Consider the following 27472-nt stretch of genomic DNA (forward strand, 5'->3'; position numbering starts at 1 on the left):
CTATACAGTCACTATATCGGAGGGAACTAAAAAGACAAATGTAAATAGGAGTGATTTTAGTAGATGTTGGGTAAATAATTAGGCCAGGGCATGGAACTCAAAACAAAATACATCGATCTAAGGTTGATGACAGATGATGATGAATAATATTTTTGTTATCTGGAAGTGTGTTTGATAATGTTGAATGGTGGCGCGTTTATTTTGAGGCACGGAATAGCAATGATGCAATTGGGTATTTTTTCGCGTTTCATACTTACCATGCACGGGTTGACGACATGCGTGGCCTCTCATACCTCTCATATCTCAACTTCTCTCTCCCCGCCCGATCTCGCTTCGCACACACCACCACCACCACCGACGGACTGAGAAGCTGCTACACTAATACTACTGTACTACTACTAGGCCTAGCCTGCTACGTAAATATACTATAATTTTATTAATTTATTCTATAACATCCTGTAGCGCAACATATATAGCAACCTCTCCAGCTGGGCTGGGGCCTAGCCTAGGCCTAGTAGGCTCAATTAGGCTAGCTAGCTAGCGTACCGGTCATACTCGGACCGGTGATACTCAATTCATACTAACTGATCCTGATCTTATTAGGCTATATTATTATTAGGCCGCCAGTGGAGTTTTGTGATAAACATTTATACCAAGTACATTTTATGCACTTTACGACCCCCGGGAGAGATGCGTCATGGGATGCGTCATTAATTTACAAATAATTATTGCATCAAAAAATCTAGATGGTGTCACATCGGGCCGTCACATCAATGAACAATATTTGGTTTGGTGTGTCAATAGAGAGGTTTCGCAATCTTACGAATACGATAACGAAAACGGATACGTCACGCACACGTATTCGTTTTCGTAAGCCATAAAAAAATCTGTTTCGCATGGCAACGAAATATTGAGGCGCGTCCAAAATATGACTGCGGTAAATTTGAGCGAAGCGCAGGTACGTGTTGCTTGGTGCTTGGCTGCCTATACGTAACATCAAAGCGAGTGAGGACTTTAAAAACTGCTATTTATCAAAATTGACCTGGCATTTTAGTTACTTTACTAAAGTTACTTTAATTACTTTAGTAAATTACTTTTAATAAATCTATAATTATATTATAATCATGAATCATTCCTAATTCAAATGCAAAATGTGCAAAATAGATCAAAAACTATACTCGTTTTGTAGTTACGAATATGACTGGTGATATTCGTCAACACGAATACGCTTTACGAATATGAAATGGGGATCAGCTCAAAAGTTTCACAAATGTATGACGTATCCGTTTTCGTTATCGTATTCGTAAGGTTGCGAAACCTCCCTAATTGTCCGTTACTTTACCACCCTCCATATCATAAACAACATGGTCACAGTGCGTCAAAATGGGTTCGTCATGGTTACCTAAAGGTAATCCAGTTATATTCAGATGTAATGTTAAAATTATTCTGGTCTAAAATCATTACGAAAATATTAATAAAATATTTGTCCTAATTTACTTTAACTAGAAAGCTTTATTATTGCTTTTCTTCATTTAGGGTATGCTTAGCAGATCTACTGTAAATTTCATCAGCAACTGTAGATTGAATTGCAAAATAGTTTCATGCTTTCCATATTTAACCAGAAATCATATTCAAGTAAAACATCAAGTTAATCCAGTACATGATCAAAAGGTATTAAACTAATCACACTTACAGAAGATAAAAGTATTGGCAAGGGTAATAAAAGTATTGAAGAATATACTAACTGTACTACAGTTGAATTTTCTTCAATACAATTCTTTTAGACTGATTTTTTTTTTTAAATGTTGTATAAATCTATGTATTAGTTTTGAGAATGCACAATGCGTCAATAATGTCTGTATTGCATTATAATTTACATCGACATATGACAATAAATTTGAAAAAAATAGTAATTAGCACTCCAAATATTCTATTTTGAATAATTTATACTTTATACTGGTAGGGATTGTTGGAGCTTGGCTAGGAAGACTTATATGTGAAATGCTGTAATGTATTTTGTGGCAACAAAACAATAGTGTTACTAATTTCAACATAGCACAACTGCCCAGCACATTTTTTCCTACCTATTCCTATACTTTTCTAGCTACTGTACTTCCCAGAATGATATTTTAAGTTCTATGAACAGGTTAAAATGTCGAGTTATGGCCCAGCTAAGAGGATTGTCGGCTTAGACAAGAACGTGTGGGTTGAGTTTTCTGCATTGGCTGCTGAGACGAAGGCTGTAAACTTGGGACAGGTAAACCCTTTGTTTTCTTAATTATTGGGCATCATCTGATTCTTAATGTTACGCGGGACGAAGTAGTAGTATGCCGGTATAAACAACGTAAAAGCCGCTGAACTAAGTAAATCCTGGACATACGCAATGTACTTGCGTGATTGCACAGTCCCGCCTATGTTTTCCCAGTTCGTTGCTATAGTATTTAATTTACATACAATGAGAAAATACTGGTTTTTGTTTGTTTATTATATAAATCAAATGTAATTTGTTATTTTATTTCAAGAATATTATTCTTTACGAGCAGACACATTTTTTTATATTGCCATTAATTAATACAAAATAGTAAGAGGTATAATAAATGATCAGACTGTCTCTTCATGCGCAAGAGGGAAATATTTCGATCAACCTAAAACATTTTCATGTGTTGGTATTTTAAATTCACACCTCCCATGTCATTCCTGGGTTAATGAATCCGGTGTCAAATAAAAGTGGTATTATATTTACTCCAATTTTTGTAGGGTTTTCCAGACTTTGCAACACCAGACTATATGATAGAAGCCTTGAAGGAAGCTACCACTCATGCTAACCCTCTTATGAACCAGTATACGCGGGCGTTTGTAAGTATTAGTTCCTCATGTTAACACCCTTATGAACTTTCATTCTTATGTCGTTTCTGACGTTGTCCTTCTTTAATGGCTGTTTGTATCTGTTTCTCATTCAAACATAGCTTGTCACAATTCTTTTTGTTTCCTTCATTCAGGGTCATACAAGACTGGTCAATGCGTTAGCTGCGCTGTATGGTAAATTTCAGAACCGTACTATTGAGCCAACAAAAGAAATATTAGTGACAATTGGTGCTTATGGTTCGCTCTTTAACTCCATCATGGGTCTTGTAAACCCAGGAGATGAGGCAAGTACACTTTATATACTATTATTACTAATATTAGTCACCGAATTAAAATTCAGCAAATACTAATACAGTCACCTCTCCTCCCAATACTGGACTCCCTGAAAACCGGAAACGCAACCAAAACCAACCTTTTCTTGAAGTCCAAAAGGTCCCAAATTCCTCTTTTACCATTAAAAACGCATTCTGAATACAAGACTTTCTGTAAAATCAGACCTATTTGTCCTGCCCAAAGGTGTCCAGTATTAGGAGAGTTGACTTTAATAATAAGAGAAACAAAAGTTTCAATGAAAGATCTATACAGCAGGTAGCAAGATCATTCATTATTGCTATAGGCTGAACTACAAAAGTTGCCACTCAAATTTTGGCCGTACAGTTTATAGATGGTGCACACTACAGATTGGTTTTCAAGCACCAGCCTCACAATATCCTCACAATTTTTACAAAAACCTTAATATCCAATGTTGGAAAATAATGCATTGCACGTAATACGAAATCAACCAATTAAATGACAAGGATAACACAAATAGATGTGTAATTGATTAATACTCTAATTACTAATTGTTGCATGTACGTTTTCCTGTTTATAGTATGTACATTAGCACAAAACACTGTACTTGTTCTATGAATTTGAATAGATGATACAGAAACTACTGCTTTACTTTACAGCCTCATCACCGAGAGGTCCATGTACGGTAATTCTCCGCCTGAGCTGCCTTGGAAATACACCTCACATTTGTTTCTATTCTGTGCAATTGTTTTTATTTTTGCTAGATATGTTGCCGTTGCCGAAAGTAATAAGAAAAATTGTAACATTTCTGACAAATCTTGTTGTATTATTTGTATAGGTAATTATCATTGAGCCTTTCTTTGATTGCTACAAACCAATGGTTTTACTGGCTGGTGGTGTTCCAAAGTATATCCCATTAAAACCAGTAAGTACATTTGTATTTTATCTTTTACTTATGCAATATTGTTAATATAAAATAATATAAATTTATCCATGTTATTATGTAAGTTTTTAACATTTGTATTTTCAAAGGTTTTTTAAAGCACATAACCAAATGAATACATTCTTTAGAATTAAGGCCACTGACTTTAAAAAAATCTAATATCCCTTTCACATTAAACACCGTGGATAAACTTTGGACAAACATCAGAGTGAGGTGATGTGAAATATTAATTAATTTTTTATATTTTTAATATTTATATAATAATTTTAAATTGAGAGTATCTAGTTTAATTTATTTAGTGAGGGTTTAATAAAGTTTTATTTTGATTATGATAATAACTTTTCTTAAAATGTATTTCACAAAATCATTTTTATGCAATTATTATTCTTTGTCCAATTTACATCTTTTTTCTGAGAAAAGCTACTAACAATATATTTTTATCTCTAGAGAGAAAATGCCGAGAGTACAAAAGACTGGATATTGGATCCAAATGAATTTGCAGCTATGTTTACTGATAAAACAAAAATGATTATTGTCAACAACCCAAACAATCCTCTTGGCAAGGTAATATTTACTGAAATATCTCTGGCCCTGGCCGATCTCTGCTGGGGAATTGGGGTGGGTGGTGAAAATTGAAAATTTCAGACGAGGCAAGCTCTTCATCTGCCTCATGCTGGCTACGGCCCTAGTGACACTAAAATAACTAAAGACACTACGCACTTGAAATGGATTTTGTGTTTTCACCAAGAGACACTGATGTTTAGCCTTAATATACAAATTCATTTATCAACAAGATTATAATTAAATTACATCATTTTATAGCTGAATTATCTACCTTTTGTAAGCGTTAAATTTAAAAAAAAGAAGCTATGGATGTGGGATGGCTTCTGCTTCATAATCTCTAGCCACAGTCTCCTATCTTGTTATGTTTTGGTAGCTTCTGTTAGATATTGTACTGTAGTTGTTATAGTCCTCCTTCGCACACTTTACTGTACCATCGATTTACTTGTGCATGTGCGGTAGTCAGTAGATTAAAAAATATTTGATCTATAAAATGTACATTACATTTCTTACGAAAATAACACCACCAGATACTGATTGTTAAGAAAGCAAACCAACATGTTGATCAGAAATATAAAATTTTTTCTTTTCCAGGTTTTTACAAAAGATGAATTAACAATGATAGCAGAATTATGTAAGAAACATGATGTGATCTGTATCAGCGATGAAGTCTACGAATGGATGATATACACAGGAAATAAACATGAAAGAATTGGTAAAGAATCAATAAACATTGTCATGATAATATTATGAGTATCATTTTAAGGGTTGTCATACTTTTATATATGTTGGGTATTACCTGAGGTGTAATCACATATGGGTGTTCAGTGGTGAGTCATAACAGGGTTGTACTGTAGCTTACGACACTGACAGACTCTGGCTTAAAGAGTGCTGCAAGTGTTTCTTATTTATTTATACTGGGTGACCTCTTCAGTCAAAGACTGGTCTCCCAGAGGGCTGTGTGTGAACTAGTACACCGAGGTAACCCCTACTCGTCTCGAAAGATGTAGTAGGTTTTAAAGTGCACATGATGTGTACACTGGACCTACAGTATGGTTTATAGTCCTTCTCTGAGAAGGCTTGTTATACCACAAGAACTATGGAGCAAGTGAGGCTCAAACCCTTGCCGATGTTATGGCCATGTATTATGGTTAACCGCTCAGCCACTCACTCGCTCTTGATCAACTTTTTTTTTTGTAGCCTCGTATCCAGGCATGTGGGAACGAACTATTACAATAGGCAGTGCAGGAAAGACCTTCAGTGCAACAGGTTGGAAGGTAAGATGTACCAATGAAGAAGGAGTCTATAAAAACTACATACATATGCAGCAACTTTTTAAGTATAGAAATCATAGCTTTATACTATCGTAAAGTAAATTTATTTCTATTTAGCTTGGATGGGGCATTGGACCAGAGAACCTAATGAAGGGTCTACGTGTAGTTCACCAGCATTCAGTATACTGCTGTCCAACACCACTGCAGGTAACAACTACCTATTTAATATTCTTGTAATAAATAACACTATTATTGTCTATCTGCAAGTTCTGTCTATTTGCTTCCAATACTTTTTATTGTTGCTGGCAAAATATCTTAAATTGAAAAGTTCCATTCAAATTTTCTTTCAAATTAAAGAAGTTATAACATCATTTCTATTATTATTTTAGGAAGCAGTAGCGGTCGGTTTAGAAACGGAACTAGCAAGGTTTGGCCAACCTGACTGTTATTTGACGTCATTGGCAGAAGAACTAGAAGAGAAACGAAACAAAGTCTGTAAGGTTTTGCATGAAATTGGATTGGAGCCTATAGTGCCTGATGGAGGCTACTTTATCCTTGCTGATGTGTCTAAAATAAGTAAGCTATTAAAGAAGAATTATGAGGTTTAAATTGTTTATCATGAAAAAAAAATGTTAACCACTAATTTTTAATAGTTCAGTTTTTACACTTTTTAATTCTTGAAAATTTAATTGAATTATTAAGATTTTTTCATCGTTTTGATTGTTTTTTTTGTAATCTCTCACTAGATGTTGATTTTGATGATGGAACCTCTGATACAAGGGACTATAAGTTTGTTCGATGGCTAACAAAAAATGTGGTATGTTATTATTATTATTATTTTACTTTGTGTTTAAAGTTAAGTAAAGTGCGTAAAAAAAAAGCACAGCTTTAAAGCTCTACTTGACCGTATTCTGATGGTAGAAGTAGTCTGCTCAGATAAGCCCATTATACAAACCATAGCTATCTGTATAAGTTCAAGGCACTCCTCAACGTCATCCAGTGTACATATCTGACTTACCTGTTTCTTTCATACAAGATATTAAATAGCACGCCCTCTGTATTCTTTTAACATGGACCAAAATATCAAGTAGTGAGCCAAATAATGTTTTCCCTGATATATTTTGCCATGCACTTCTATTTTAAAAATTATTCTAGATGATAATGATGTCATTTCATGACTTACAATTCATTTTTTGTTTTTATTATTATTATTATTTCTCAGGGAGTAGCAACAATCCCTCCCAGCGCATTTTTTAGTGATGATCATACATATATTGGAGAGAAATATATTAGGATTTGTTTTATTAAGGTATGTATAAATCAAGATTATAGTTTTCACCAACTTGCACATTCTTATTTTTAATTGCTTGCCAGTTTAAGGCCGGTGCACACTGAACAATATACACACGAAGTGACACGCTTGTATTTAGATGTTCGGTATGCACCGGCCTTTAAATTTGAACAGGAAAGATTTCAAAAGAAAACGCTTTTTTTTTACAGGAGGAGAGTACACTTGAAAAGGGGTTGGAACTACTGAAGACATTAAATAAATAAAGATAAAGACAAATACTAAGTATTTTCTGAAGCAAATATTAACTCTCCAAATAATTATTACTAGTCATTTTAAAAATAAATTTTAAGTTGTTTATTTTTGGAAAGAAGACTTTTAATTTGGTTTTACAGGGTAAAATATTATGTACATTTCCCTTTTAAAATAATACTATGTTATAAATTGCCAAAAGATTATGGGATATCACAAACAATAGTGTGATTCTTTTCTGGTATGTCATGTACACATAAACAGTATTCATATTTCAATTCTAACACCTGATTCTAGAAAAAAAAAATGGGTGTACACATAGAAATTGATCCGTCTAGGTGGATTGCCTATTGCTATTTTATTTAGAGTTAAAATAACTATAGTGAGGCATTTAATGAATAGGCAAACTGCTTTAAAAATGTGACATGTTTCGAGAAACTATTCTCATCATCAGAACAGAAAACAAACTAGTTGATGGATAATAATATGAACTTCAGGTCTTCACCCAATTTTCCAAATCTACTTAATTCTGTTTTCTGTGTACCCCTTTCCATCATTTTCAATTTTCTTTTGATTTTTATACGCATCTGAAATATATATTTACATACTGGTAAAACCAATATTTTATTTTGGTTAAATATTTAAGAATTTGCATGCAATAGAAAAATAATGTTTGTGGTTCTAAAAAGTAATAATGAATTATTTAATTATTATATAATTAATAAGTGTATGTTGATGTTAAATAATTACTATATTGGAAAGTCTTCCTTGAATATATCCGCAATAAAGCCAAAATATTAATTACAAATCTCAAGAATAAATATTTGTATTGTTTGAGATATTGAGAAAGTGTTCATTGCATCGTGGCAAAGGTTAATATCTTATCACAAAAGAGCAAACAAGAGAGAAGTATTATCAGAAAACACCCATAATTCAGCTGATTACAAGTAGAAAGTAATGTACACTTGATTATATCTCCTGTCCTGTCAACCAACATTGAAAGAACTTTCAATTATAACAGTTGAAGAAAGGAAGGTAATTTCTTTTACATTATTTTTTTAAGTAGTTTATATCATCTGCTGCTTTTACGGATTTTTACGAGAGCCAACTTTCGTAAGTCCTTGATTGACACCGAAGTGTTGAAGGTGATGTCATGAATAATGTTGCCAAACTTTTTACATTATATAAACTTCCAAACTGATTGCAAGTAGAATATTTCCATTTGGCATTTCAAAATTTAGCCCCTGTTAGCATAATTTTAGCTGTCAAAAGGTCCCTTCCCCTAGCATGTACCAGGCAGTTAAGGGGGCCTGATGTTTCTGTGCAGGATCTTCGTTTGAGTTGCAATAACAAAAGAATATTCAAGTATCGTAATGATTAAAAAAAGATACAATTACTCTCTTAAATATTTCATGTACTCTACAATGTATAGTTTTATAAAGATTAGGTTTGTATTGTAGGCCTATGTTTTAAGTACGCATTACTGTATTATTATTATTTAATAGTTTTTTTTGTTGCATTATGCTATGATAATGTTTTAATAATTTCTACAGTATTAAAAATGATACTGATTCATTTTAAAAATAGGTTGAGTTTCCAATTCCAATAGAAAATGCAGCAAAATGATGGTTTGTTTATTTATATTCACGGATAGATAAGACATTTAATATTGTAGTAATTATGATTTATACATGTGGCCAGTCCTAATCTGCTCTCAGTATCCGCGAGTAATGTGGTCCGCTGTAAGCACTATGCAGTAGAGGATATGCACTGTAAAAGGCTGTTAATGTTGGGCGGTTTATATGCAAAATAGGACAGAACAAATTGTTAAATTTATTTTTTTTCAAATGAACCACAGTGTTTGTTGATGCCAATTGTTATCAATTCTAGTTATTTGGGTATAGCACCCTCTCTAGTAAAATTAGTATCAAGATGAGTAATGTTGAAAGACACATGGACGATACTCACAGTGTTAAATTTGATATTACTGGTGTTTGGTGATTTCCACATCACATTGAATAGTATGCTATAAAAACCCTACAATATTTGTAGGACAAATTACAGAAATAATCAATGTAGATATTCAGTTGCACAGAGATAATAAGGATCAACTGTACGGTAAATAACTTTACTATTTAGATGGGTTGTTAATTACATAATCCTGTTTAGTTACCTATACTGATATATAATATTTATTAACATTTACATTGTTTAATAATTTATTTAAACTATTATAGTAGTTTATTTGACATGTTTGCTGATGTATTTCAATTTGCTTGCTTCATTTTTTTAATGCATGTATTGTTGATTAACTTGCAGTTAATCGACGTCGTCCTTATCGTTCGCATTAAACAGAAAACCAGCCTTATCTCTGTTGCATTGTTGTCAATTAAATCTACTTTACAACAAGTGTTGATGATTTTTTTTTCTTTATTTCAACTACAGCAATTACAAAGTACCTTTAGGATTTAGTTGTATATTTTACAGGTTAAAATGTCTAATTATGGCCCAGCAAAAAGGATTCTCAACTTGGACAAAATTATGTGGGTTGCGTTTGCAAAATTGGCGGCAGAAGCGAAGGCTGTAAATTTAGGACCGGTAAGCATACTGTATCTGTAAAGTAAACTGCTACGGTCACTGTGTCCTCTTAATATGGGTGTAGTTCATATTTTCTTAATTATTACAGTTAAATTAAACAACTTTTTAAAAAAATATGGTTGACAAACTGCACCCATGTTGACCTAGTTACAGTACCTCTAAAGCAAATAATTATTTATATTTGATAACATTCATGTTTATACGATTTTAGTCAAATAAACCATAAGTCTTGAATATATATATATATATATATATATATATATAGAACTCCATGTATAAACTGTGCTTTAAAAGCTGGATCAATATTGACCACGACCTTAAACAGCAAATAAGTCCGCAACTTATTCAAAATAACATTCAACCTAATGCAGATTTTATATAGATTTCTGTTTAGTAATTGTTTATAAAAATAAAGAATGTACTAATATTTTTAGGGGATTCCTGATATTGCACCACCAGACCATGTTGTAGAGGCCTTAAAAGATGCTACAGCTCATGATAACCCCTACATGAACCAGGCTACACGGGCGTTTGTCAGTATAATATTTCTTTATTTTACATTTATTCTTTATGTACCAGTATACATACTGTAGGCGTTTGATTTTTAATGTTCAACCAGTAGGCTATATACAGTATACACATGTGTGAGTGCATTCAACTTTGTTATTTGTATGTGTAAACTAAAAGTTGAACTCTCAGGTCTAGCTGTGTTTCCTTCTTTTAGGGTCATCCAAGACTTATCAATGCGATAGCTGCATTGTATGGTAAAGTTCAGAACCGAACTATTGAGCCAACAAAAGAGATATTAGTGACAATTGGTGCTTATGGTTCCCTCTTCAACTCCATCATGGGTCTTGTAAACCCAGGAGATGAGGCAAGTAGCGTGTATTGTGTTTGACTTAATTCACTAAGTTAATATCCAACAAAATACTAATTTTTAGATAAACTGTTTTATACCAAAAGAGCAACATAATCTTTTAATTAGAAACAGTTATATAAGATTTGATTTATTATATAAATATTTAAAAAATAACCTATCTGCTAGCAAGAGTAAAATAATTGATTGTACTATTTAATGTAATAAAAAAAAAAGGGATTCTTGGATAGGACTTGGAGGTCCCATGTACACATTTGGCTTGTGTACTCTTTAAAGAACACTAAAAAGAACATACATTTCAATATAGCAATCAGATGGCTCATACAATTTATTTCGTTCCTGATTACGATACTACTAGTTTATTCGCAAGAGACATGGTGTTCAAAGAGCGTGTTCGTTTGATAACAACAGTGCTTTATCATAGAGTCCATTAAAACTGAAATTAACAGAAATTTGTTTCATGGTTCACCACACAAAATATTAAAATAAATATCTTTATTCTTAAAGGTAATTATCATTGAGCCTTTCTTTGATTGCTACAAACCAATGGTTTTACTGGCTGGTGGTGTTCCAAAGTATATCCCATTAAAACCAGTAAGTACTGAATACCATATTCAATATACAGTTTGTTATATAAGATATATAATTTATGTATTAAATAAAATAATGATATTTAATCACCAAAATGTAATATGTATAAAACAATATATGTGTCTTTTTTTAAATACATTTCTGGTTTATTAAATGTAACTAAAAATACAGATGCTGTTGTTTTTTTTCTGTATAGAAAGAAAATGCCAAAAGTGCACAAAACTGGATATTGGATCCAATTGAATTTGCAGCTATGTTTAATGATAAAACAAAAATGATTATTTTGAATAATCCACACAATCCAATAGGCAAGGTAATATTGACTGAAATATCTATATTTTACACTAAATTATAGATGTACTGTACATTATTTAACATTTTTCACAATACAGCTATGTTTTGAGGCTTTTTTAAGTGTTCAAAATCATTTCGAAAGCCACCACAAGTTTAAGAATATTAATGAAGTTAATAATAATATTTTATTTTTTATATTTTACATATGTTCTTGGGTTGAAAATGTTTTTTTTATACAAATAAGTCTAAGTGAAGCTGACAAGTTGTGGTGGTTTTGGAACTCAATGTCAATTTTGACTGTCAAGTAATCTACTAAAGCTCTGTCTACACTATCAAACTTTATGTGACAAAGAAATGTGATAGGACATGATGATGTCATATCACTACCATATTTGGGCATATCACTACCATATTTAGGCACATTACACTTTTTTTGTCAAAATAGTTTGATAGTCTAGACAGAGCTGAAGTGTCATTTTGTGAAGCTAGATTATTTCCCAATGGTGTCTGAACTCCCCACTTTTCACAGCATAGGCTGGGTGGGTATCTTTCCTAGAGTAAAATAAGAATCTATCGTGTGATAGTAATATAATATTTCTTGTTTCTTCTTCAGGTTTTTACAAAAGATGAATTAACCATGATAGCAGAATTATGCAAGAAACATGATGTGATCTGCATCAGTGATGAAGTCTACGAATGGATGATATACACAGGAAATAAACATGAAAGAATCGGTAACAAATCAAACACTACATCCGTGATTTAATAATCGGTATAATTTTAAAAAGTATAGTGTCTTCATACTTGTGATTTCCGATCGGTGTAATGACGGACGAGTGAATCGTAACAAATCCTAGCTAACGACAGTGAGACTTGATGCAATTATGTCATTAAAAAATTTCAGGAATTACCACAATATAAATGTTTATAATTATTATTATTATTGTTTTTAATGTTGTTATTGTTATTATTGTAATTTGTATTGTTATATTACCTATAAAAGCGACAATGTCTAGACACTGATCAGTAATTGTGAAAGAGTTACAAAAGATAAGTTAGTAATTTGCACAAGAGGAATCTACAGTATGGGCCAAGGGCCTAACACAGAAGTGGGAACAGGTCTCTTAAATGGTATAATGATGAAAACAAGCAAATAAAATATGTGTTTTTGTCTTTTTTTAGCATCTTTACCAGGCATGTGGGAACGAACTATTACTATAAGCAGTGCAGGAAAAATTTTCTGTGCAACAGGTTGGAAGGTAAAGCTCTGTCTCACTGTCAAACTTTATGTGACAACAAAATGTGCTGTGCCCATATGGCCACAATATGTCATGTTTGTCATATATGGACACGTCACACTTGACAAACTAGTTGGATAGTGTAAACAGACCTTAAGAGGTACCAATGAGAAAGGAGTCATATTTTGTGGTCAACTCTCACATTTATCACATGATCTAACCTTTAGCCTAATAGCAAATGTTTACTATAAATTCTTAAATTAGAAACAATTTGGTGACAGCCAGTTAAAATATTCAAAGCAAATCATCTTTTAATATAATTAGTTGTATGCACTTTCTAGATTCATTAGTTTCACTAAACATAATGTCATACTAATAGTTTGTTTTGTAAAAGTGCAAAAAAAGTGGAAGTCTTAAATCGTTGAAAAACAAGTGAAAGATATTTGTTTTAAGTGGAGAAAATGGAGGTTCATGCCAGCACCCAATCATGATTTGTTGAAATGTCACTTCTGAGACAAATTACTAATACTAATTTTTATTTTTATATAGAAATCATACCCATATAATTACCTATCTCGATTCAATTTAGCTTGGATGGGCCATTGGACCAGAGAACCTAATGGAGGGGTTACGTGTAGTTAATCATCATTCAGTCTGTTCCTGTCCCACACCACTGCAGGTAACAACTACTAACAGGCCGGAAGTGGCCTACTTATTTTTGCAATGGATAAAACAGAAGACGATTCCGTCCTAGGAAGGTTTTGGCCCATTTAGGAGGTCATTTTTGCAATGATATGACAACCATGTTTATAAATAAACCTGCTTAAAGAAGTTTAGTAAAAGAATTTTAATTATTATTTCAGGAAGCACTAGCAGTGGGTTTAGAAATGGAACTAGCAAGGTTTGGCCAACCTGACTGTTATTTGACGTCATTGGCAGAAGAAATGGAAAAGAAACGAGACAAGCTTTGCTTAGTTTTGAAAGAAATCGGATTAGAGCCTATAGTTCCTGATGGAGGATATTTTGTCCTTGCTGATGTGTCTAAAATAAGTAAGTTTAAATTACACGCAAACTATTTATTTATGTGTATGTATAAAGAGGAAATTAAATGTTTAAATTATTATTGTTTAATATAAAATACAAGCATGTACACCTTTAATTTTTCAAAACTTTCTACCTCCTCTTTTCATTATTTTCAACAAATCTAGATATTGATTTTGATGATGGAACTTCTGACAAAAGGGACTATAAATTTGTTCGATGGCTAACAAAAAATGTGGTATGTCTTAAACATTTTATTTTTTTCTTTTAAAAGCTCGTATCTCCATTTTTTTTTTATTTTACCCAATATTGTGCAAATTACGGTGACATTTTTAGAGCAACAGCCAATCAGAAAGCGGAAACTTGTTGGGTTTTATTTCAGAACAATTATGTTTTTTGAAACCAAAATCAATTTGCAGAAAAATGAAATGTAAAAACATATTTTTTCAAAAATATTTTATTGGCATCTTTGGTATTTTTTTATTATTTTATTACACATTTACAATCAAAAAATACCAAAACAATATTGGGATATACAAGGTTTTGTATAGCGATGTTATATAACAATAGGCAATTTAATTTATGTTTAAAGGAGACTATATGCATGCAAGTATTGCATGGTGAAATCAATATGAAATTGATATAAAGTTTGCAGTACAACACATGTATTGAGTTTCTTGACGTTTCAATTGATATAAGTTGATAATGTTGCCATTAAATTTATATTAAGGCTTAAAAATATGTATGTTTCTGAATCATTCTGAATCTTTTTTTTAAATTTCTCAGGGAGTAGCTACGATCCCTACCAGTTCATTTTTTAGTGATGATCACAAATATATTGGAGAGAAATATATTAGAATTTGTTTTGTCAGGGTATGTATAAACAGTTAATTCAAGTTATTATTTTCACAAAATCAACATCAATATGGAAAAATTGTACACAGTGCAATACAAACAAAAATAATTACAAAAATGATATAAAGTGATTATTTTTTTGCGATGTGATTATGTTTTTCTAGTGCTATTAAAATAAATTGTGAGATACAACGACAGGAAAGCATTTTATATTAGTTAGTTGCTTCTCTTCCCTCATCTCCCCTCACTGCCCATGTACCCTTACTTATTTGTGCTTTAGTATGTTTTTCCTGTAAATGAAAGTAGTGATATTTTGACTATGTTCAGACTTTTCATTTACCAGAATTAGTAGTTTAATGTGCACAGCTATTGCTGACTTTGATGGGCAGAAACCAACTTCCCTGGGTACATCGACTAAGCCAGAGCCAGCGCCCCATGACTAACATTACAGATACTGTACATTTATATCAGTGTAAAAAGAACATGGCACAGTTTTATTTTATTCGTTGGAGTGTAAAAGGGATATTTCTGTTATTTATTTTCTTTAGTAGATTTTAAAAGAAAATGCTTTTTTTTTACAGGAGGAGAGTACACTGGACAAAGGGTTAGAACTTCTGAAGACATTAAACAAATGCTAAGTATTATTAAATACTGACATTATGTATTAAATATGACTGGGAAAACCAAGATTTGATTTTGTTGAAAAATATTGAATTATTAAATTATTAATTAATTACTTGTTCCTTGAATGTCTGCAATAAAGGCAACACAAAAAAATGATTACATTACAGTATTGTATTTTGTTTTTTTGTAATATATCTCAGATTTTTTATATAAAGGCTTTAGTTATCTACTCGGCAAAGTCGGCTTCATGGACCAGTTAGTATTAACTTTGGTGTGTAGGTCATCAACTTACCCGGGTAAATAACTAACTCTAAAACCCCCGGAAATATACAATCGCCTTTCATAGCAAACACCCTTAGGCTGTTTTTGAAAGTCTAGTATGGTAACAAATCATTTTTTACCTTTTGGACCGCAAGAAAAGTATTGGTTTTGGGGGAGTTTTCGATTGTAATAAAGTCTGATATTGGGAGAGGTGACTGATTGTGTGAAGTCATTGACCTCAGATCTTCTTTTCTTCAGTAAGCCAATTCATCAGTTCATACGTTGCTTTGTGGATCATTCATCTTATACTTCTTTTGATCATTTGAAGTAATTAAAAAAATTACAGATGCTGTGTGTTTTGGGAAGCTCAAATTGACCATTTGCACTATGAAAACAGTGCAGCTGTCATGAATGGATTTAGCAATAAACAATAAACCAATGAATACAATTATTTTTCACTATGCACATATTTATTGGTAGACACATTATTAATACAACAATATTGAACTACGTTAATAATTAGATGAAAATAGACTTCAATTATTATTCAAATTTGTAACAATTTCAACAGTTAATTCCATTGAATTTTATCAATATGAACAGTTCTTAAGTAAACATTTGCTGCAGGTATCAAATGAATTTTCTTTAAAATTATTATTTTAAATCCTGTTATTATATTTAATTAACGTCAAGAACTTCTATAGTTATTTGGTCGATACTGGTTTTAAGAGCTTTACGAGATGTTTTTCATATTTTTTTACTGGTGATATGTGATTAATGTCAGACTTCATAAAAGACATGCTACTCTCACCAGAGGAACTTTCACTATTTGAACCACCACTATCGCTACCGGCACTCTCAGAGAAAGAATTACTGCCTGAATTGGAAGAACCATTTTCCTCTGAGGAGTTGTCACTTTCACTTCTTTCCTCTGATGTGGAACCAGAGAAAGATTCACTATTACTTTCTTGAGAGAAGGAACCACCACTATCACTACTTCCTTCTGACATTGAACCAGAAAATGACCCATCACTATTACTTCCATCAGAACCACCATTTTCACCAGAAGATCCACCACTGTCTCTATTTCCTCCAGAGGATGAACCAGAGTAGGAACCACCACTCTCATTGCTTTCTGCGGAGGAACCACTGCCATTACTGCCATCAGATGAATCCTCGCTACCGGAGAAAGAGCCACCACTTTCACTACTTCCCTCAGAGAAACCACTCTCATTGCTTGTGTATGAGGATTCACTTTGATGTCTATTTTCAATTTTTAAAGGATCGGTGTGAATGATAGGATCATCATGGTACTTGAGTGCGATTACTGGTTGGTTTATGTGGTTACCGCCCTCTGTTCCTTTGAAGCTTCCCTTTTTACCATGTCCTCTCTCTAAACTCTATGAAAGGAAGATAATTTGTTGATATAAATCATATTAAAAAAAAGCTGCAAAAAATGGAGAGAAGGAAAAAAAAAACCAATAATACATACAAAAGCAATGAAAAATACATATGTATTACACAATATATATTGTTCTTAATGATTTTACTGCCATTAAGATGGAGGTACAAATTTGTTTTTGTTTGTACACTTTACAGAATATCTGGTTAAAAAGATTCGAACTATAAGTATACTTTTTTACAGTGTAATCGATTGTAAAAAGGGGTTCCAACAGAAAACAAGGCCATATACATGGCTGCAGTTGCGTGCTCAAGTTAGTGTTTACCGACCAACCGACCGACCAACAGACCGACTGACCGAAATAGTGAGCTGTAGAGTCGCGTTGCATGCGACTAAAAATTTCAAAATGGTCAGTACATACAACATTTGACATCCCTGGGGCAATTACAGTATATTTTTCTTAAGGGATAAATTGCACTACTACCTGGGCAATATAGCATGTTATATTGCCCTGGTAGGGAAATATAACATGTCATGTGATAATCAGATTCGACTTATCAGGTTCACATATTTACAGACTATTTTTATAAGCACCTCTTTTAATTGAGCATCCCCTAAAGGCCTAACATTGTATGCACCCTATTATATCTACAGTCTTACCTGGATTTCAGGTGCTCCATGTGTTTGAATAGGTTCCAAGAAGAGACCAATAACACACGCCAATGCTAAACTCAACCAAACCATCATAGTGATTTAATGTCTTTGCTATCTTTCTTTGTATATGTATCATAATGTAGTTTTCTTTACTTTTATAGGTGATACCTACCATCAACTATTAGCATGTATGTGTGTTGGATGACACTTTGTCTGTTATTTAACCCTCCTTCCAGGTCTTAAAAAGGTTCATGTTGCCTCTTCAAGTCACTTTGTTTTGTTGGTGGTCTATCTGTTGCAATTTAGATGTTCCTCACATTTCATACAAAGAAATCTTCTTTAGTCTCTTACAGACAACTTTCTTTTTTAATACCGGTAGTTATTACGACATATATTTAATATCATATCACAAAATTTGAACATACTCTTAAAAATGTATCTTAAAAATAATGAAAGGGCAAAAACTGATTGCAATGATAAATGACTTTAATAAAATCAGATATATACACATTGTTATACATAGTTAATATACTATCTCCATGATTATAATTATCCAAATTTATTCAATAAAATGACCTTCAATAAAAACATTCATATGGAAAAAAATGCAGGTAACAATACATGTTTTGTAGTGAACAAAGAAGCACGCACACTTAACTATGCAATAATATATATATATAAAACGATTTTAATAACAATTTAGTTTTTGTTATATAAAAAAAATTGGTATTAGTATTTATTGTAATTTTGATTATAAAAAAAAGTGATCAAAACATGCAAAATGAAATAAAGCAGATGTTATAAAATTACAATATGGTATATATGGTATATATATATGGTATATGAAAACAATAAATGGGTATTTATATATTGGTATTGTCTTCACCAATTTTTTATCTTATATCAATTCAGTTACCATCACTTGGCTTGTTATATCTTTTTAGAAACTTTAGGATTTGAGTTTGTTTTTTTGGTTTCCTGGTTGTTTTTCTTCGACTTACATAGATCGGTTTCTTCATTGCATTTCATATTTGTTCGCCAACAACCAAGAAACACAGGAAAACAGAACTGAATTCTACAAAATGTAAAATGTTTTTCCAAGTTATATATTTATATTTAAATTATTTACATAATATCTATATATTGCGTACATACTGTGTAGTAGTAATTTCAATGTTTCAATGATTGTCTTATTTATAATGATTACAAAATCATAAGAGGTACTAATTATTATCATAACATTATTCATCTCCTATAGTATCCCTGAAACAATTTAGTACTTCAGTATATTGCCTCACTATTGCATTATCACTATTTTTGCTAACAATTATTTTTGTTTTACACTTATTATTACAGAATATCTAGTTAATACCATTTTAAACTATAAGTATTTTTTATAGTAATGTTGTATAATAGATTGTAAAAAGGGATTCCAATGATTTTGTTTTGTTTAGAAAAAATTATCAAAATGGCCAGTTTCTTAGATACAACATTTGAAATCTCTGAGGATATTATATTTTTATTTTATTATTTATATTATCCTATTATTATATTATGGGCAATATAACATGTTACATTGCCCTGGTAGGGAATATAGCATATTAAGTGATGTCATTTCAACCAATCAGACTCACATATTTACAGACTCGGATCATATTTTGATACACCCTTAGTAAAAATATAGTGTCTATGCAGTTACAAACTCAAATGTCTTATTATTTGTAAAACAAAAACATTTTTGGCACACATGGAGTGTCATACCTGTAATATTAAGTAACAAAATAAGGTAAGACCAATGGAGGTATTATACAATAATACCTGTGACAACTATAGATAAACAATAAATTTCAAAATTCGAAATTATTAAAATATTATTTGTAACCATTAAAATAAGAATAAAGTAATCTTTTATACGTATATAATCATTATATGATTAAATATATCAATAATAATATTGTAATAATAATAATCATCTTGGGTGAATCTCAAGGTTCACTAAACATTTCATAGCTTTAGCACAAGTATTCAACCGCTCCTAAGAAATAGTATATAGTATACAACATTCAGTAAAAGCATATTTCCCCTTCTTTTTAAACCAATCAAATAGAACCCCTTCAATTATAGCCGTTTCTCCATGTTATGGCAGGGTCACAAAAGTAAAGGTGAAGCTTTTGACCGGTATAGCCGCTAGGTTAAGGACAGTATATACATACAATTGTTAAGCCACACATTTGTTACTTTTTAAACTATGTCTATAATTTGTATAAAAATATACACTATATAAATCAACTTTTGAAATTTATATAAAAAAAACTGTATTGTAATTACAGTGATAATTGTATATACTGATTATTGCATCTAGAGTTATTTAGGGCAAATTTTAATTTTTACAAAAGACAAACATATTGTTTAGTGTAAAAATAATTTGTTAATATATATGTCAGCCTCTAATTGGAATGTAAAATGGATGCCAATAATATATAAAGTAACTGAAGGAAAAGTAAGGTGTATAATATTATTTTCTATACTTTTAAAAAGGATAGTTTATTTTATTTACATAAAATGCTGTTAATTGAAATGTGGTATAATAGTCATTTAATTACACATCAAAATGAGGTATAATTGATTAAAATAAATGTGTGCAATCACACGATTGACATGTGATAGGCATACATAATGAGCAATACAATCATTTGATCTACCTGGTAATATTCTTATTAGAAGATAATCAGAATGGCATACTATTTAACACACTTAAAAACACTTTCTCCAATATGAGTTAGACACTCTTATTCCGCTGAAGTACGAGTCAGACACTCTGATCCTGCTGAAGTATAAGTTAGACACTCTTATCCTGCTGAAGAACGAGTTAGACACTCTTATCCCGCTGAAGTACGAGTCAGACACTCTGATCTTGCTGAAGTATGGGTTAGACACTCTTATCCCGCTGAAGTATGAGTTAGACACTCTTAACCCGCTGAAATATGAGTTAGACACTCTGATCCTGCTAAAGTATGGGTTAGACACTCTTATCCCGCTGAAGTATGAGTTAGACACTCTTAACCCGCTGAAATATGAGTTAGACACTCTTATCCCACTGAAGTATGAATTAGACACTCTTATCCCACTGAAGTATGAGTTAGACACTTTTATCCCACTGAAGTATAATTTAGACACTCTTATCCCACTGAAGTATGAGTTAGACACTCTTATCCCACTGAAGTATGAGTTAGACACTTTTATCCCACTGAAGTATAATTTAGACACTCTTATCCCACTGAAGTATGAGTTAGACACTTTTATCCCGCAAAAGTATAATTTAGACATTCTTATCCCGCTGAAGTATGAGTTAGACACTCTTATCCCGCTGAAGTATGAGTTAGACACTCCTATCCCGCTGAAATATGAGTTTTTCAAGTGCCATGAATGGAGCCTCCACACATACAGAAAAGATGAAAGCTGCACTGTATGATAAGACAATGTTTCCCAAAAAGAAGTAAATCTGTAAAAATAAAAAAAGAAAAAGTTTGTTTCTGTCACATGCTATCCCATTGAGTTTGCATACAGTAGGGAAAATACAGTATAACATAACACAATGTGGCAAGTAATAAGTAAAAAAGTTTTCAATGTGTATTTTGGATTTAATATTGTAATGCATAAATAATAGTCATAGCTGTTTTTTTAAACAATTACATTTTTAAATACAGAACTAACATTGTTTTGTTTGTTTTAAGGTGGGAAAGATGTCGGTCTATATCAGGAGAGAGTTTATTTGCTATGTGCATTCATTCTTGTTTATGCTAACTTCAAATCAAACAGATCTATGTTAGATGTTATATAAAACGAATGTTTTTACATTTAAAAAAAAAATTTATAATATTTTAATTTGGTGAACATATTTTTTCTATTGCATTCATTAATTGTATGCTATTGCATGTTCAGATTTTACATATGATTTTTGCATGTACAATATTTTATGCTATTTTATACCTACCAACAAAAAGTCAGAGAAGTATATTAGAGTTGGAAGAGAGTACTGAAACACCATCATGATGATCGGGTGGAGAAGATACGCACAGTAATTTATGCGTGACAGTGGGATCCACACTGGCCATGACAGCAAAGTATTTACTGGACCTAAAATGATAAAAAGTTCGACAGTACAGTATATTGAAATGGTAATAGTAGTAGTAGCATAGCACCATGAATATATAATTTATATATGATCTTAGTAGGAAGAGGTCTAGTTAGTGAGTTAGTCTCATTTAAAGCTCTGTCTACACTATCAAATTTTATGTGATGCGATGATGTCTTATGACTACCATATTTGAGCACATCATTTTTTTTTTGTCAAACTAGTGTAGACAGAGCTAAAGACCTGTTTTGATGAGATTGTCTTGTCTTAAAGAAGTCAGTGAGTATTATATTACTTTCTATAGCCGCCACCCAAAATAAGGAGCAAGTACCCTGTTCGAACTAGGCCAACTAACTAGCTACACAGTCAGAATGGCTTTGTGGGCTTACTATGGTAGGCGATTGCAATGCTGGGCCTATGGAGGAATGAATTAAAACCTTTTGCAAAAGTTTTTTATCAAAATATAGACAATGATAAAAAGAAATAACTACCTCCATAACCAGTTATGCATGCAAACGAAACCCATCCTAGTGCCACAGCCCAGGCAAAGCGACAGAATGTGATGTACATTACGGTTGCTCCTTTGTTTAACTCGTTTCCATGGAGTGTTCCATACAGCCCGTACACAACTGATAAACCAATGACGGTTGCAACTAACCAGCCCAACAGTGCAACAAACTGAATGATAAAAAGATTTTAAACAAACAATTATGTAATAAATAATGACTTTATTCCAATCTATTCTAATACCTGTATTCACTTTTTTTTTAAAAAAAGCTTACAGCACAAATTAAATATGAACTTTCATTCAAATATTCATATTGTTAGGAGTAGTATGGCAGACGTCTGTTGCAAATGACAATGTCAAAAATAGATATTAATCATGGACACCTTTTCCTCAACATATTAATGTTTGTTTGTTGATGGTCGTGTTTTATTTAATCACATACATCTACATTTCTATTTTCAATGTCATCTTGTTTTTCTGTCTGTATGAATTATACAGTATGAATGTATCTGTATGAATTATATTTTTTATCCAAATTAGTTTTTTATTAAGATTTTAACCAGCTTGTTAAGCCTGGTTTCCATAAAATTGCTACACCGTTGCTACAGCGTTTCCATTAAAATCGCTACACGCGAAGATGTTGCCGACGCAATCGGGAAGGCTCCCCGATTCATCGCAGTCAAATCGGCAAAGTTCAAGCATGTTCAACTTTGCCGATTTAGTCGGCGATGAATCGTATACGTGTACCAAACAATATTTAGCGCTCGCGTACTAGATCCCCGATAAATTCTAGCGTTTCCGTAGAATCGCTACGCTCTGTCGTGTAGCGATTTTATGGAAACCAGGCTTAAGTGGCGATGATTCGCTGTTGGTTTGGAGTGAAATAAATAAATTACACTTATTTAAAAGGTACCATAAAGATATTCTCCATGAATGTACTACCTACCCTGGACATTTTAACTTTTCCTTGGCACAAATACAAAATGTATCCCAAAACCATACCAACTAAATATGTACTGATACGTGTGTAAGGTTTGGTATAAACTGAGTTACCGAGAAAGTTTTCACGAGAGGCATTTCTGTGAATAAAAACAAAGTTGTATTATTGCAAATAATACCCCTTTCACACCAAAAGCAAAACTCCGGAGACACTCTGGAGTTGACGCCCAGGTGTTTTGGTGTGAAAGGTAAAATCAAGCAACTCCGGAGTTTAAAACTGGGGGGTTGAACAGCCGAACATTCTCCGGAGAGTGAACTGCGGGGACACCCCGGTGTTTTGGTGTGAAAGGTACCAACATCAAACTCCGGAGTTTTTAGGTCAAAAGGTCATCCTCACACGATCACTCATTGCGTATAATTTCAAAATACTTTAAATATTTGTAAAAAATATATAGCGGGTCTAGAAAATAATAAGTAGTATCAATAAAACATTATGACTTCTGAGACTTTTGAAAATAATATTAGATTAAAAATATTATCAATTAAAATGATTCTAATGATTGTCGTTATGTAAACAAACGAAATAGAGGGCGACATTTACAATTTTATTTTATAAACCCCGGTGTTGCTAGGTTGGTGTGAAAGGGGTATCTCCAGAGTTTCTCGATGTTTTGAATGGTCATAAACTCCGGAGTTTTGGTGTGAAGAGAAATCACTTCAAACTTGCTTATATGATTGGTTGTTATTGTGGTGGGAGCTAACAATCTAGTATAATTATAAAATATAGTGAAAACCTGCTGCTTCCTTGGATCTAACCTTAGCAGTCAGCACAAGCTCAGGGGCCTGAAGGTATGAATTCCAGGCCATGTTATTTCCTCAAATGTACTTGAGTACAACTTACATTAAGCTCTGTCTACGCTATCAATCTAGTTTGACAAAAAAAGTGTGATGTGCCCAAATATGGTAATGATATTCCCAAATATGGTAGTGATATGACATCATCATGTCCATATATGGACACATCACATATTTTTGTAACATGAGGTTTGATAGTGTAAACAGAGCATTAGAGCAAGGCAATCAAAATAAACCACATACTGAGGAAATGGGGTTGCTTCAAGATCATTGGAAATGGTCAGACCAATCAAACTGCCAAAGCATGTTAGCAATAAACCAATGCATATGCCTATGCCAACTGGAGCTTTACTGTAGAGAGAAAATATTTTAAATAAATGACAATATAATAATAATATATTTATTTAAAACAAATGTAAAGCTTGTTTCATTTCATAAATAAACTTCTTCTTAAAAATTACATAAGGAATACTGTAGTTGGTAAACTGGAGAAAACTTTAGCTTGCTAGGTGTAGACCAGTTGACCAAAGCCAGTTTCCAAAAATTAGGTCATCCATCTTCTTGACAAACTAATTTGCTGCTACTGAGGTTTGTGAATGCAACATCATAATGACAATCTTTATAGACTCCAGTGTGAACAGGCATCATACATTTCTCCAAAACAATTTGGGAAAGTCTGCTGAAGTGTTTGAAACTCATATGTAATGACTGATAGTCAATTTTCTTCCTAATCACGACGTCTCACAATGTGGGAGTAAAAGATCACAATTAGATATTACAACTTACTGGTACAAGAAATAGATGATAAATGGGCTGATGATAAAAAACTGCATGTCATTAGCTAGATACCAAGACCAACCTAAACACTATAAAATAAAAAAAATAATGTTAACTTTGGTTTGATTCAATTATATAATTAAATATTGGTATTATTTGTCATATATTGTTCAGATTCATTAAGAAGTAAGTCTCATGCGATGTGAACACGCAAATAAAAAACACAAACCTCTTGCATTAAATCATTTGGGTACACATTATTAATGTATAGAAGGTTGGTCCACCAATATTTTTGGCAATAAGATATTCCTGTTTCATATCCAACTGGATTTGGGTTAAACACAGCTGAGTACATAGGTCCACTGGCAAAATGAGGAGTCAATGTTGTGTAGATGTAAATTACAATCATATACACAGGTGTCAATCTGTAGAAATAGAAAAACATTGTTTTACAACCCGAAACTGTATTTTACTATGTTAACGTATTAGGCTCGGATTAGGAACGCCTCCACTACCATGATCTGCACACTGCAAAATAATTCTATACACTTTATCGTGTATATGTGTTTTTTTTATTGCACACATAACCAACAGCTTTATGTCCCATCGGAAGGACAAGGAAATGAGAGAAAGGTATTTGCTCTAAGGGTACAAGCAATTGTCGAGTTAGAGTGGGACTTTAACCGTTGAGTACAGTTTTTCCGTTGAGTACTTATTTAACGGAATATTTTGATCGTTGAGATTGTTCTTGTTCTTCTTGCATTGTCAACGTTTTCTATTTGAATGACGTTATGTTGAGCACAAATTTACAATTTGAATACAAAAATACTCAACGAATCTTTACGTTGACAACGAAAGTTCTCATTCGAATACGACAACTATGACACAAACAGCTCATAACATTCAATAACAATCTGTTTATAGATCACTATTTCAAGGCTTACCTGAGAAATCTGTGTAGGTAAAACATTCCCCAATTTAATTTTCCATCCTTTTTCAAGTAATTCAGCGTAAGGTATGTGATCAACAGGCCACTAAAATCAGAGAGAAAAAGTTAATTATATCTTCAAATATTCTTGAATATATGCAGTAAACAGGATCAAGATGACATATGACGTATTGTATCTTGTGTGCCAATAATTTCACACCGACTTTTACAATTCTCTCAACCAATCAGGAAACTAGAAAGCACCATTGATGTTTAACCATTCTTTCAACCAACCAAGAGACTGTCAGAATTTTATCGTTTTTCAGGCAATTTCTTTGCTAAACAATCATTTATTACTGACTGACTTAAGAACACTAGTACAATACAACAAAAAACAATAAAATTTAACATGGAGTCAGGTCTGAACTCTGACATCATCGGTAATTCATTTGATCATCTCAACTTTTAGGTAGATCTTAAGTTCACTTTTAAAAAGTCAATTGGGTTAAATTTAAATCAATTTAAAGCCAGCAAAGAAACAAGATCATTATCAGCTGGTCCACTAACTTTCAAACCAAAGACTTTAAAAATTGTAAAAAATGTTATCATTGCTAAACAATGCATTTATTACTGACCTCATAAAGAAGAAAGAATCCACAGAAAATGTTGCATTACCAACGGCTTGGAAGGAGAATCTTCCCAGGATATCAGGGATTTGTAGCGGATTTGCTGTAGAGAAAGAAAACAACAATGATCAAATGAATGAATGCAATGGAACAATCTTGAATATGCGAGTTACAACCATGAAGGGAAAACAACAATACACTAAAGAAATGTTGAAACAAGTTATATTATAGGTATAATGGGACATTATAAAGCTCTGTCTACAGTTGTGTGGTTATGATGCTTGGCTACCAATCTAAGGGTCCAGGGTTCAAGTCTGGTCATATGTCAGGATTTTTTCTAATGACAAATTATAACTCCTTTGTTTATGCAGAGCATCTTGTGTATATGTTTTTTTATAAACAGGATTGCCACCTTTAAGAAGGATAGTGAATGAATTTGCTTATGGTTATCCATGGCAATTTGCCTAAATTTATATATAAAAAAACAAAAAACTTTGAGACAAAAAAATGTGATGTGTCTATATATGGACATGATATCATATCACTACCATATTTGGGCATATCACTACCATGGTGTGGTGTGTAGACAGGGCTTAAGATAAATGACTTTTCAGACACCAGACTATTAATAAATAGAGAACCTTGGTAATAATACTTACAGAATAACGTCAGTGGAAAGAAGTATGTGTGTCCAAGAATAACCCAGAACAAACTGAGAACTCTGATTCCATTGAGGGCATGCAGGCTTCCCTGTCCCTGTTTGGGACTCAATATCTTGGAGCCATTAGTAACCAG

General features: G+C 32.4%; 4 protein-coding genes across 6 annotated transcripts in view; 2 read left to right on the top strand and 2 right to left on the bottom strand.

Annotated features, from left to right (window-relative positions):
- The first annotated feature begins 307 nt into the window (after nt 1–307).
- LOC144837027 (kynurenine--oxoglutarate transaminase 3-like) lies at nt 308–8275 on the top strand. 2 transcript variants are annotated; one of them, XM_078692007.1, is made up of 14 exons: nt 308–416; nt 1537–1671; nt 2147–2257; nt 2758–2856; nt 3000–3149; nt 3995–4081; nt 4547–4663; nt 5255–5375; nt 5861–5937; nt 6052–6141; nt 6324–6510; nt 6681–6751; nt 7157–7243; nt 7435–8275. In XM_078692007.1, the coding sequence occupies exons 2-14, from the start codon at nt 1540–1542 to the stop codon at nt 7486–7488; spliced, it is 1383 nt and encodes a 460-aa protein (XP_078548133.1). In that variant the 5' UTR covers nt 308–416; nt 1537–1539; the 3' UTR covers nt 7489–8275. The 2 variants fall into 2 exon arrangements, with proteins under 2 accessions (XP_078548133.1, XP_078548132.1); XM_078692006.1 differs by having other exon boundaries at nt 391–427.
- A 1018-nt stretch (nt 8276–9293) lies between these two features.
- LOC144837030 (kynurenine--oxoglutarate transaminase 3-like) lies at nt 9294–15625 on the top strand. 2 transcript variants are annotated; one of them, XM_078692010.1, is made up of 13 exons: nt 9294–9592; nt 9962–10072; nt 10507–10605; nt 10797–10946; nt 11457–11543; nt 11737–11853; nt 12448–12568; nt 13017–13093; nt 13662–13751; nt 13936–14122; nt 14281–14351; nt 14900–14986; nt 15550–15625. In XM_078692010.1, the coding sequence occupies exons 2-13, from the start codon at nt 9968–9970 to the stop codon at nt 15604–15606; spliced, it is 1248 nt and encodes a 415-aa protein (XP_078548136.1). In that variant the 5' UTR covers nt 9294–9592; nt 9962–9967; the 3' UTR covers nt 15607–15625. The 2 variants fall into 2 exon arrangements, with proteins under 2 accessions (XP_078548136.1, XP_078548137.1); XM_078692011.1 differs by lacking the exons at nt 9294–9592; nt 10507–10605 and having other exon boundaries at nt 9992–10072.
- Nucleotides 15626–16524: 899 nt separating this feature from the next.
- Nucleotides 16525–18097, bottom strand: LOC144838135 (uncharacterized). Its single transcript, XM_078693496.1, has 3 exons — nt 18082–18097; nt 17916–17980; nt 16525–17253 (listed from the first exon to the last, which is right to left on the bottom strand). The coding sequence occupies exons 1-3, from the start codon at nt 18095–18097 to the stop codon at nt 16558–16560; spliced, it is 777 nt and encodes a 258-aa protein (XP_078549622.1). The 3' UTR covers nt 16525–16557.
- Nucleotides 18098–20691: 2594 nt separating this feature from the next.
- The window catches only part of LOC144837019 (nose resistant to fluoxetine protein 6-like), a 17271-nt gene continuing 10490 nt past the window's right edge, over nt 20692–27472 (bottom strand). Inside the window, exons 9-18 of the mRNA XM_078691991.1 lie at nt 27337–27472; nt 26687–26780; nt 26068–26157; nt 25353–25548; nt 25133–25212; nt 24590–24697; nt 23499–23631; nt 22536–22722; nt 21904–22046; nt 20692–21411 (exon numbers count right to left, since the gene is read on the bottom strand). The exon at nt 27337–27472 is cut by the window's right edge and continues 44 nt beyond it. Of these exons, the coding sequence (XP_078548117.1) occupies nt 21289–21411; nt 21904–22046; nt 22536–22722; nt 23499–23631; nt 24590–24697; nt 25133–25212; nt 25353–25548; nt 26068–26157; nt 26687–26780; nt 27337–27472 (1290 nt within the window). The 3' untranslated portion in view covers nt 20692–21288. The remainder of the gene's footprint in view (nt 21412–21903; nt 22047–22535; nt 22723–23498; nt 23632–24589; nt 24698–25132; nt 25213–25352; nt 25549–26067; nt 26158–26686; nt 26781–27336) is intronic.

Source organism: Antedon bifida, chromosome 3, assembly GCF_963402885.1.
Source record: "Antedon bifida chromosome 3, ecAntBifi1.1, whole genome shotgun sequence".
Lineage (NCBI taxonomy): Eukaryota > Metazoa > Echinodermata > Crinoidea > Comatulida > Antedonidae > Antedon > Antedon bifida.